This window comes from Triticum aestivum, chromosome 5D, assembly GCF_018294505.1.
Source record: "Triticum aestivum cultivar Chinese Spring chromosome 5D, IWGSC CS RefSeq v2.1, whole genome shotgun sequence".
NCBI lineage: Eukaryota > Viridiplantae > Streptophyta > Magnoliopsida > Poales > Poaceae > Triticum > Triticum aestivum.
In genome coordinates, this window is record NC_057808.1 from 120,296,533 (window position 1) to 120,308,981 (window position 12,449).

General features: G+C 46.0%; 2 protein-coding genes across 7 annotated transcripts in view; one reads left to right on the forward strand and one right to left on the reverse strand.

Annotated features, from left to right (window-relative positions):
• The window catches only part of LOC123119812 (golgin candidate 6), an 8,507-nt gene extending 6,674 nt beyond the window's left edge, over nt 1-1,833 (forward strand). The window contains exon 19 of the mRNA XM_044539742.1: nt 1,074-1,833. Coding sequence (XP_044395677.1) covers nt 1,074-1,646 — 573 coding nt within the window. The 3' untranslated portion in view covers nt 1,647-1,833. The remainder of the gene's footprint in view (nt 1-1,073) is intronic.
• Nucleotides 1,834-1,995: 162 nt separating this feature from the next.
• LOC123119813 (acyl-CoA-binding domain-containing protein 6) lies at nt 1,996-8,249 on the reverse strand. 6 transcript variants are annotated; one of them, XM_044539745.1, is made up of 17 exons: nt 7,953-8,249; nt 7,341-7,450; nt 6,454-6,523; nt 6,200-6,358; nt 6,039-6,116; nt 5,688-5,792; nt 5,418-5,484; nt 5,273-5,334; nt 5,051-5,190; nt 4,723-4,849; nt 4,515-4,629; nt 4,284-4,372; nt 3,916-3,999; nt 3,249-3,587; nt 2,726-3,172; nt 2,583-2,642; nt 1,996-2,334 (listed from the first exon to the last, which is right to left on the reverse strand). In XM_044539745.1, exons 2-17 carry the CDS (start codon nt 7,376-7,378, stop codon nt 2,254-2,256), a joined length of 2,061 nt encoding a protein of 686 aa, XP_044395680.1. In that variant the 5' UTR covers nt 7,379-7,450; nt 7,953-8,249; the 3' UTR covers nt 1,996-2,253. The 6 variants fall into 6 exon arrangements, with proteins under 6 accessions (XP_044395680.1, XP_044395681.1, XP_044395679.1 ...); XM_044539746.1 differs by having other exon boundaries at nt 7,341-7,453; XM_044539744.1 differs by having other exon boundaries at nt 7,912-8,249.
• Between the last annotated feature and the right edge of the window lie 4,200 nt (nt 8,250-12,449).

Sequence of the window (12,449 nt, forward strand, 5' to 3'; positions counted from 1 at the left end):
TGGAGAGGAGGGGGAGAAGCAGCCGAAGAGGAGGGGGAGAAGCAGCCGGAGAGGAGGGGGAGAAGTTGCTGGAGAGGAGGGGGAGAAGCTCAGATCCAGCCGCCAGAGGTGGGGTTGGGGGAAAACTGAAACTGGTTAGGGCTCTCTCTCCCCCTGCTAGTAACTGTTGGCGCCCAGACTCTGTTTCCCGCCCTTCTCTTCCCGCCCAGAGCTCTGTTTCCCGCCTGAACTCCCTGCCCTGTCTAAGGCGTCTTCATTTGCCTAAGGCGGGAAGAATGGCGCCTAGGCGGACGCCTTGGACGCCCTATGGACTAAGGCGGACGCCTTAGGTATGCATGTAAGGCAAGGCCGACGCCTTGTAACCTGGGGGCGCCCTGACGCCTAGGCGTCGCTTAGGCGACGCCTTAGGGACGCCTTAAAAACAGAGGTAATTATAGCTTGTTCAGTTCTCAATAACAAAATAGGCCAGTATGGTGATCAATCGGCTGCCTGACTCAGTATTGCTGAGCAATAGCTGAAGAAAAAGCTGGTTTCCTGCAAAACTCAATATCACTGCAAACTTTAGTATTGTAGATGTTAATAATTTTTATATAAATTTGGTCAAACTTTACTTAGTTTGACTTCAAACAAATCTTATATGCGGAGTAAAAAGAAACGGAGGGAGTATGAAAATTAATTTCATAATTCATCTAAAAATATTGTTTCATATTGCGAATGTTGGTATTTTTTCATATAAACTTAGTCAAACTTTACTTAGTTTGACTTTGATCAAATTTTATATGCAGACTAAAAAGAAACGGAGGGAGTATGAATGCTTCCCCTCTTTCACAAGCATAAAATATTTCATGTAACATGCTTATATATTCAAGAATATGCAAGTAACCCAGTTGATAAATTTTATCTTCGTACAAAAGGTCATAGATCCTAGTTCATAAGTTGATCAGTTTCGAAGCAACTAGTCGAATCAAGTAAACTGGTTACTGGCAGGTTGTGGTTGCTAGTAGTTTCAAGGACACCGTACTCTACCTGGTACAGAAATACGTAACAATATATTATTTTATTTCATTTTTCAGGACTTGCTAGGCCGAAATGCAATCTTAGCAGAAGATCTAGTGCGAACTGGTGGTGGCAGCACTTCAGATTCTTCTGAGAAACCGAGCAGTGGCCGAGAAAGGGTACAAATTGAAGCCCTCAGACAAGAACTGGAGGGCGCAGCACGGCGAATAGAGGTGCTCAAAACTGAAAAAGCTCAGATCGAGGCCGAAGCTAGCAACCAACGAAATCTTGCAGTAAAACTTGAATCTGATCTCAAGAGCTTGGCAGATGCTTACAACAGTCTTGAGCAGTCCAACTACCGCCTTGATGCAGAGGTGAAAACCTTGAGGCAGGGAGGCAGTGCTCCCTACCCGGACGTAGAAGCAATAAAAGCGCAAGCCAAGGAAGAGGCAGAGAAGGAAAGTGAGGTGGAACTGAACGATCTACTCGTCTGCCTGGGACAGGAGCAAAGTAAGGTTGAGAAGCTGAGTGCACGGCTGGCAGAGCTCGGTGAGGACGTGGACACCCTGCTGCAAGGTATCGGTGATGATGCTGCCTTGCCAGATGACGACGATGATGATGACGACGAGGATGACGACGATGAAAAGTAATGTGTTTCTGCTTCACTTTCATCTATGGTGTAACCTAGCATCATTTATTCAATCATGGTGAGTGATGTGGGCTTGTGATAACAATTGTACAGTGGAATGTTGGTGATGTGTAGACAAAGGTGGCCATTTCATTTCTAAGTTATTTATGGATGCCGAGACTGAACTGCTGACCCACCTTCTAGTTTAATTTGGTTATTTGTTGTAAATTATACCATTTCAAGTAACTTGACCCATCTTTGTTTCCATGGTCTGCACCTAATAATGTAGCCTTTTCAAATGATGGGCCGACTTGATTTAATCAAATTAATAATAAGTCATCTAGACAGACAAGGGAAGAAAACCAGCTCACTGAGAAAGCAAGAAATATAACAGCATTTGTAAATTACTTCAGTTATTAAGTTGACAATCATAAACAGTTGCTCTCGTCGACTATCTACAGTAAATATTTCAAATATCAATCCATGAAGCACCATGGTTCACACACAGAACCTATTGTTACATATAGGCTCAACTATAAAATGGATGTACAAGCCAATTTACAAACCACAGCCCATAGATTTAGCATAAGTACATGATCATGAACTCGCCCCGCTTCTTCTTTTGGCTACTAAGGATTATGAGGCTTCCTTGGCGTTCCCGATCTTCCTTCCGCCGTCTGCAGCCGCTGCTTTAGATGGAACACCTCAACCTGATCAAAAACAGAAAGATCTTGAGTGTTCAGGAACAGAGTTCTTTTGTGTTACAGCTCGCTACACTATGTCAAAAGTGTATGAAGTGTTGGACGATTTTGGGAGACTCTACACATTATTATGACGAATAAGAGTCTGATGCACCTGAAAACCTATGCTGGCTAAGAAGCACCGGAATTTTATTCTAAGTACTCATCCGTCCCATAATATAAGACATTTTTTGACAGTACACCAAGGTCTCAAATACCTGTAGCTGGAACGTCCGCGACTGCTCTCCCGCCAAAACTCTGCGGGTGGAATGCATCTCCTGCAGGAGCAGCAAAACAAACTCAGAACAGAAAAATAAATAAAGGCAGCCAAAATCATCATGCGCCAGGGGATCGTCCTTGCCTTCCGGGTCTCATCCGCGACGGCCTTGAGGAACGCCACTTCCCGCTCGAGGCGCACATTGTCGGCGTGCACAGCGTTAGACAGGCTGTTGGACTCCTCCTGTGCCAGCTCCAAGCCTGCTATCTTCTCCTTGAGCAGCTCAGCCTCCTTTCCCCTGCTGGCCAGCCTCTTCTCCAGCTGCTCCCTACTACTCATGACCAAGGACAGGTTCTTCTCTGCCTGCTCTTTGCTTTCCAGTGCGGCTGCAAGCTGGTCCTCAAGCGCCGCGTTCCTTCTGATCAAGTCTGTTATTTTGGTGTTGTACAGATGGCTGATGTCTGAAGAGCTCCTGGCTATCCTCCTTCCACTTGGTCCTTGGTTGTCAGCATTTTCTTCCTTGAGGGCTACAGTTCTGGCCATGTCAGTCCGAGTATCAGCCCCTGTCCTCTTGCTCCGCTGATCTTTCGGCTGCAAGAAACAACAAGCTATATACATGGCAACAAAATATATGCTTGTCTATTGACTTGGGATGCGCGTCACTTACGGTGCTTGCTGGACATGAAGAACAATCATCGACATCATCGTATTTGTCATCATCGATCAGTTTCTCAAGCTTTTGGGCTAAGCTGCAGTCTTCTACTTGACCATACTTCCTGTGGAGCGAAGTGCCCAGAGCTCCATGCTCCTCCCTAGACGCACGCTCTACTGTAGAGGCGAGACTGTGCCTTGCAACAGAACTATTAGAGTACAAGGGAGCACATTTGTTGAGATGGCCGGCGAGCTCTTTGGTGCTTGGAGAATATTCATACAGCAATGGGTCTACATCTGGGGCAGACCGCCAGCTATAAGAATGGTCGTTTTGCAGCACCACTAATACTTCAACCTACAGATAACGAGACATGTTCAGTGATGCATCTCAATTTGACATCAAAACTCTTACATTGAAATGTTTCAGTACAGGCAATTGATATATTGACGAGACAATTACACATAATTCAAAAATTAGAAAGTAAAGTGCCAAATATACTCAAGGGATTTGAGAGAGAGAGAAAAATATGTTATGAAGAAAATGTCAGCACTACAACGCTGATAAAGTTGCCCGTTGAAGGTCTTTATATCACGAGAAGTGCACACTGCCATAATATTTGTTCAAAATGGGAACGCAACTCGCCAAAGTGACACAAGAAAATGCTCGATGGTAAAAGTTTCACCTTGTCGGATGGATCTTTTTTGTTTCCTCCAAAAGCAACAAGAACGATCTTGTCCCTGTGGTACAAAGGAACCATGCTGAAACCCTGCATGAATCGTCTTTTGCTTGGTTAACAACCAGATAAAATTAGATAATTTGATAACTAGTTGGCCTGTGGAAGTATTATACACAACAGCTGCACTTTGTACATGGTTTTGTTTCTGCAAGAAGTTTTGCTCTTGACATAAATATTTCAACTATTGTGAGCGAGAAGTCCAGAACACAAACATGAATATCATTTCTGTACTTTAGTGTTGCTTCCTTAGAACACAATCGGAGTTGCATTTTAGTACCATCATAAGAGAGGCAAGCATATATCTAGTGGCTTACTTTCTTTGTAGTAATCGAGGAACTAGGCGGTACTGCACGAACAGTCCACTTCGATTCTAGAACATCAAAAACCCAGGTTTCCGCTTGTCCTGAGAATTTGATTTCTTGTTAGAAGTTCCCACATGACCTGGACAAGGCATTCTTCTAAAAATGCATGCTGTGCACATATGAACCAGAATCTATCTACTCATCTTTCAAATGTTAGGCATAAAGTGAGAGCTTAAAACATACGTTTCTTCTTGCTTCCACCACCAGTAATGTACCACTTAGTTCCACATAGAGCTCCACTACAATCTGCTCGAGGCGATGGGTGAGGACCATTTGTCTTCACCCTTGACCATACCATCTGACAAGAAGATAGATGCTTAAGTAACCATTAACATGCATCATACCGAGTGACATAATTGGTGATGTAATCAAGTAACCTCACGAAACTTACTGTCTCAAAATCTAAAGAAAATAGATCATTCAAGGTCTTGGATTTTGAGTGGCCTCCAAATATTAAAAGGACCCTATCATCATACAATGCAGCAACATGATTGGATCTAGGAGAAGGTCCGGAGCCTCTGCAACAAGCAGCATACAAGAATGCATGTTAAATTCAAATAAAGATTCTAAAACTAGAATGCTTCTTGATGAAGAGTATTAGGCAGTGAAAGATTATCAGTGATTATAACTAATTTACATCCTAAAATGTAACCATGAAGCAAATTTGAATAAGAAATTCCACTCCACAGGATTCTTCGGAATTCAGAGGGATGACTTACTTATAGTTCAAAGGAAGCCATGTCGATGACTTGAGATCGAACATGTGAAGATCATGTCGCTTCTTTCCTTTCGCGTCCTCACCACCAAAAAGTATCAACGTAGCGCCTGCTCTGGTCACTGTGTGGCCACTTCGAGCTGCCTAAAATCCGAACCACAAACAAACTCTGTCAGGTCAAATGAATATTTAACTGCAGCATAGCACTCAATACTTAATAACTTACAGGGATATCACCCTTGGCTTCCATCAGTGACCAAATCTCCGTTTCGGTATTGAAAGACCAAACTGCGGCAAACAAAGGTTGTGTAATCTATCGGGCAGAGGAGGTTAGTATCATATAAATCCAAGGGCTTTGGAAGTGTGAGAACCTGATAAACGATCAGTAGCAGGCTCACTTCTGCCTCCAACAAGAATAACGCTATTCCCCCACGAAACCTGTACATCAAAAGGATCAAGCTTAGCTATTTCTCTATCAAGCCACATTCATGTATTTGTTCAGTTGTCAGGTCCACTGCAAAAAGCGGCCCAAAGGAAAAATAATTATAAGATGACTAGTAGACAGTTAACTTGATAAAGCTAATTTGTATTAAGAATTAGATAGTGAGAATTGCAACAATAGTGAGCTACAAGAGGTATACCATGCAATGACCTTTGCAGGCTGGCAACTTGGAAGTAGATCGAATTGGCGATGGAAGAACTTTCGGGGTGGTAGAATCCCATGTAAGCTTCTCCAGATTCAACATCTGATGAATATAAAGGTATAATCATAATGTCAACCGCCAAATAACATGATACTCCCTCCGTTTACAAATATAAGATGTTCTAATTTTTGTGTGAATCAGATGTATATAGACACCTTTTAGTGTGTTTGTTCACTCCTTTCATTCCGTATGTAGTCCATATTGAAATATCTAAAACATCTTATATTTGTGAACAAAGAGAGTATTTCCTAGTAGGGAGTCCATAACAACACATAAAACTGCAATTACCTTTGTATCATCCAACAACTGGTGGCCAGAATCACCACCAAAAACTACCATCTTGCTGCCTACAATGGCTGCCGCATGCTGTTGCACATACATATCGACATTCTGATGAGGGCTGTGAACTTGATCAGAGTTAAGAGTTCATAGTTTAGGTTGTTGCTTACAGAGAAACGAGGAGCAGGTTTGTCGCCCTCTGTGGGCAACACCGCCCAATTCTCCGAGCTATCCAATGCACGGGCATCGAGATCAAATGAATCAGAAGAGCAGCGGTAAGCAAGGTCATCTGCACGGCCACTCACCGATGCTGTGATCGGGTCACCGCCCTGAAACAAACCAATGTGTGCTTATAATCCAGATGTGCCACAAATATACCAAAACTAACAATAGATACAAGTACTTCAGGCACAGATGCACTCACATTTGACAGGCTGACGTGCCCCCCAGGGCTCCTAGAGCCGTGCAAAGGATCACTCTTGTGGCCCTTGGACCTGCATAAGTCTTGAGATCATCACTCTCGGCTTTCCTTTGCGAGAGAATCATCTCTAGTTATTCTTGAAGAAGGTACAGCCATGAAAGATAAAAGAGCAAGAGAATAACAAGAAGCTAAATACGATTAATTATAGCAAGAATATTCAGACCTCAAATGTGAAATTTGATTTCAGCAAGTTCAGGAACTACTAGACAGGGTGCATAGGCTAACCGCACATTACAAATACATGTGGCTCCTTAAATTTAAATTTGCAATTCTCCAAGTTTTATCATGAAATTCCATTTCACCAAAAAATTTCATTAGATCACATGTCACCAAATTTTATCATTAAGTACGACGATAGGACATTTCACTTTCTTTCACAATATTTCTAATCATGACTCGACCACCATGAAAGGGAATTGCTCACTCCCCTCAGCCACGTTTTCGCTTATGCTTAGTGAAGCGAGGATTTCATTCGAAGTAAGCACCATCTTCAAAACTTCTCGGGATCCGGAGTTTTTGGATTAAAAGGTACATTTCACCAAATTTAGTTATTAGATTATATTTCACCAAAAGAATCATTAGATTTTCACCATTTCCTCATCGTTTGCACAATAAAGTTACCATTGGATTTACATTTCACAAAATTATATCAGCACTGGTTGTCTGAACATGGTACAGTCCATTAAAAGAAAGAAAGAAGCCTCTCACCAGAAACCATCACTCGAGTACCATATGCAAACCCAGTGTTTATTAAATCAACCAAAATGGGCAATTGGTACTGAATCGAATAAGGCCCAGGAGATTAATAATTGCCAAAATGAGAGGTGTACCTTCCAATCTTCATTCGGCGGCGCGAGAAAGCAAACATGTTTGGCTTCCTATTTCTCCCAAATTCGTCCTAGAAGCAGACCGCCGGGCCGCACATTATATCCCCTGTCACCTGCTGGCAAGTCAATGCAAGAAATCAGTTAAAAAAATGGTGGCAAATGGGGATTTGGTGGAGTGGGTGGGCTTGCGCACACCAAATCGTGGCGGAAATCAGGGGAACGAGGCGACACACGAGACCAAGAAGGAAAAATAAAGAAATAATCGGGCAATTATTTCCCTTGGGGGTAAATTTGCCTCGTCTTGGGATTTCGAGCAAGAAAAACAAATCATCGAAGGAATGGGGTGAAAATCATCCACGCAACAGTGAAAAAATTGGTCAGGAAGAGAAGAAGAATCAAGGGACACCAGCTCTTGTTTCGGGGGGAATGACCAAGAACAGCCACATTCCTTCCTTTTTTTTTACCTCCGAAGAAGAAGAAGATGCATTGCTGTTGCATATACTAGATCAAAGAGAGATGGAGAGGGATTCATCAGAAAAGAAGAACGAATTCGCTCAACCGAACGGACGCTCACCAAGGGAGAAGGGAGAACAGGAGAAGTGCTGCACGAGCTACCTCTGCGGGAGGAACAGGAAGCAAAAAATCTGCAGCGGAGCGAGAGGATCCACTGACACTGGCACTGGCGATGGCGCTGGCGTGGTGGAAGGGAAGGGGAGAGGAAACGGGTCGGGGGAAGCAGCCGAAGCTGGTCCTGCGCGCTCGGGACTACGGCCGCGGACCGTGACAGTGAGAACTGGAAAGGTTGATCCGTAGCGGCCGGCAGTGGCAGCAGAGCTTTTCAGCTCACTGATTTCACCATGCCCTTTTGGACCGCCTCGCCTGCAGGAAGGATCTCCGTGGAAATCTCGTGGGATCCGTAACCTGTCTCGTCCTAAATGCTGCTAATTAAATGTTGCGCTGGCTGCCTACACGCTCCAAACACACGTCATTCCGTTTTCACGCTTACAACTTGCGCTCTTAAAAATACACTACTACTCCCACCGTTTTTAAATATAAGTCTTTTTTAAGATTCCAATATGAACTACATACGGATGTAATTTATATGAGTCAGATTTGCTGAAACATGGATATTTTTATTAATAATATCAGAACTGAACTAAAAATACGTGTAATTTATTGTATATGAAGATGAAAAATGCATATCTTAGTGAATATATTTAGCATAGCAAAATGAAATATAGCCGCAAAACATTTATTGAATATATTTAGCATAGCAAAATGAAGATGGCTAAATATTTTCTCTAAGGTAAATGAGGTGGGCTCTTTAGAGCATCTCCAGCCGTTGGCCCCTCAGGGGGCGCCTAAAATCGCCGCCTGGGGGTGACCCGGCGAAAAAAAGGGCCTGAGGGCGAGTTGGCCCCCAGCCGCCGCCCCCAGGGCCGGCCCCAGGCGCGAGAAAAAAATTGCGTAGCAAATTTACGCAAAGTTCGGCTAAAACACACCAAATTTCGGCAAACTTGGGCTTATATTCGCGGATTTAAGTCGAGTAGTCGCCATCACATATAAAAACTAATAAAAAAACTTGCTGAAGGCCGAGAAGTCGCCGTCGTCGGCCTTCTCCTCCTTGACTCGGGCGCCCCTGCCGGACCCCTCCCCGGCTGGTGGCGGCGGCGGCGCGTCGTCGTCGTCGTCGCTGTCGTCGATGATGACGACTTCTCCTTCGTCGCGGCCTCGGCGGCGCTGCTCGAAGCGCCGCAGGGCGGCGCGCTGGCGCTCCGTCGCCATCTTGATGGAGTCCTGGCGTGCCCATTCAAGGGCCGCGTCGTCGTCGAGCTCGACCTTGCCGTGCTCCGTCTTCACCGGCGCAAGCCCCGGCTCCGTCTTCACCGGCGCGAGCCCCTGCTCCGTCTTTGGTTTGACGAAGCGCGGAGGAGGAGCCGATGAGGAGGCGCGCCGGCCGCCCTCGTTGATGACGATGCCGGCGCTGCGAGTGCGCCGACCGAGCGGCGTCTCCGCCGCGGGCTCGGCCTTGACGCCGAGCAGCGTCGGAGTGCCGGAGGAGTGGGAGGAGGAGCGGGAGGAGGAAGAGGAGGAGGACGCGCCGAACCTCCTTGGCGCCCATTGCCCGTCGCGTCGGCGGTGCGCCGGGGCGGCCGCCCTCGCCGTGGGGTACGCCAACGGCGGGTTGTTGCCGCCCTCGAGGTGCGTCAGCATGCCCTCAAGTGTGCGGCCGGGGGCGCCCCACCACAGGTGGCGCCCCTCGCTGTTCTTCACGCCGCCGACCACCGGCGCCCCGTTGGTGGACGCCAGCCGCTGCTGCTGGCGGCGCTCGAAGTACGCCGCCCAAGCCGCGTGGTTGTCGGCGGCGTACTGGGGGAGGGAGAGCTCGGCGTCGGTGAGGGAGGCACGCACGATCTCGACCTCGTCGGCGAAGTAGGATGGTTTGGCCACGGCGTCGGGCAACGGGGGAATGGGCACTCCCCCATTGCTGAGCCTCCAGCCCGTCGGCCCGGCGCGCATGTCCGGCGGCGCCGGGATGTTCGCCTGGAACAGGAGCTAGGACTCCTGTTCACGGAGCGAACGGCGGCCGAAGCCGTTGGCCGCCGCCTCGTCTCCGGGGAAACGCTCGGCCATCGAGGAGATGGAGTGGCTGGGGAGAAGAGATCGGCGGCGGCGCTCGGGAGATGGAGTGGCTGGGGGAGAAGAGATCGGCGGCGGCGCTCGGGAGAGGGAGGGCTGGGGGAGAAGAGCTCGGCGGCGGCGCTCGGGAGAGGTGGAGAGGTGGCACTCATCACAGGCGAGCGAGGCCATATATAGCCGCGCCGCGTCCGTGTGTACACGTCCGAGGGAGGGGAGGCGTCGGCGCGCCGCCCCGTGAACGCGCCGCCCGTGAGGAATCAATGGCAAAGCTGACCGGCGGCAGCCTTGCCATTGATTCCCTTCGGGAAACCGAGGCGTCGGGAGAAGACGAGGCGGGCGGTGTCGCTGACGCGGCTGGCCCGTGGCGCTTTCGCGCCAAAAACGATTCGCCCGGCGCCCCCGAGCGCCCCAGCGCGCCGGGTTCGGGTTGGGTCCGCTGGCGCCAATTTCGGCTCGAGCCGGCGAAAAAAGGGCCCCAGGCGGCGGCCGAAAAATCGCCTGGGGGCCTTGTTGGGGGCGCGGCTGGAGATGCTCTTATCATGCATTGTTGGAGATAAATAGGACAGTGCGGATCATATAGGATACATTAATATTCAAGATGTAAGTTTTCCATGGTCATATTTAGTAAAAATATTTCATGGTAAATCAAAAATAAATTTATCATTTCACTAAGATACGCATTTCTCTCTCGGTGTATTAACTCTTAGACGAAAGGCACAACATGCCCACCTTGATAATCGACCAGTTTGTAACTCATGATTTGTTTTTGGAACATAGAAAATATGTGTGATTGGAAATGTAGTTTTCTACAAAGATTGAAACAACGTGGAGAATTCTACCTGCCACCACCCTTGTTTGTTGATGTTTTCCAAGCATATGTGCTTTAGGGATGCATCTATTGACGCAAGAACATCGCTACACTCATGCGCTGTTTTGGATACTATATATTAAATTAATGCTCCAAACAATTCTTCTAGAAGTCCAAACTGATGGAGTGAAACGGGTAATATACCTCCTATTGCCCAGAAAAATGTTCTTACAAAATCTTTTTGCAAGGTTGTTGAGGAAGAACTGAAGGAGAAACTTGAAAAAAAGAAAGAAGTATAAGGAGATCTTGGCGAAAGCGCATTTGTCCAAGGAGAAGGAATCTCCCCCAGGGTTTCCAAATGATGGACAGGCTACTGAAAATTCAAGGGGTCTTGGCATAGTTAGTGCTAGGGCTAAAGCTGGTTATTTTCAGACTTTCCATCACTTTTGTAATAAGAGCACTTTGTGGATAATGCCTATCAGGTGTAAGACTTGTTCGATGATATACAATATGATTTTGTTGCTCTGTTGCACCTTATTTGCTTATTTTGCCTCTCTAAATGGTTGATCGAACAAGTGCTGGGGCTTGTTTGCAGTTACAGTACTCAGCTATGTGCTCATGAATAGTTCAAGAACATGTAATATTTTGAATTGGAACATTAGAGGGTTGAATGCCCAGAAAAAATGGTTGGCCTTACATAAAAAAAAGAATAAAGTGATGTTGATATTATACGCCTGCAGGAAACAAAAAAAAGAACTTTTTTGACATGGCCTACACCAGAAGCTTTTGTCATTCCAAATTTAATAAATTTTCTTTTGTACCTTCTATTGGTGCCTCTGGAGGTCTTTTAATTTCTTGGAATGGGAGTAACTTTGAGGGTGAGGTGCTTTTCTAGAACAATTAGTTTATTAACTGGTTTTCTGGTATCCGTATGGCCATTGATATTAATTGGATTGTCATGGGAGACTTCAATATTACTAGGGATTCATCGGACAGAAAACAAATCTGGAGGAGATGTAAATGCAATGTTAATTTTCAATGAAGCATCAACAAGTTGGGTCTCGTGGATGATAACCCACAAGTATAGGGGATCGCAACAGTTTTCGAGGGTAGAGTATTCAGCCCAAATTTATAGATTCGACACAAGGGGAGCCAAAGAATATTTGAAGGTATTAGCAGCTGAGTTGTCAATTCAACCACACCTGGAGATTAATTATCTGCAGCAACCTGATCAATAGCAAAGTAATATGATAGTTTTGATAGTAGTGACAGTATCAATAGTAACGGTAACAATGATAGCAGTAGTTTTGTAACAAGTGCAATAGTAACGATAGCAGTAGTAACTTAGCAAGATCAGTATAGGATAAATTCGTAGGCATTGGTTCGGTGACTTTTTGGAAGATATTCATCATGAGACAGTTATAACCTAGGGCGATACGGCACTAGCTCCAGTTCATCAATATAATGTAGGCATGTATTCTGTAAATAGTCATACGTGCTTATGGAAAGAACTTGCATGACATCTTTTGTCCTACCCTCCCATGGGAACGGGGTCCTATTGGAAACTAAGGGATATTAAGGCCTCCTTTTAATAGAGAACCGGAACAAAGCATTAACACATAGTGAATACATGAACTCCTCAAACTACGGTCATCACCGGGAGT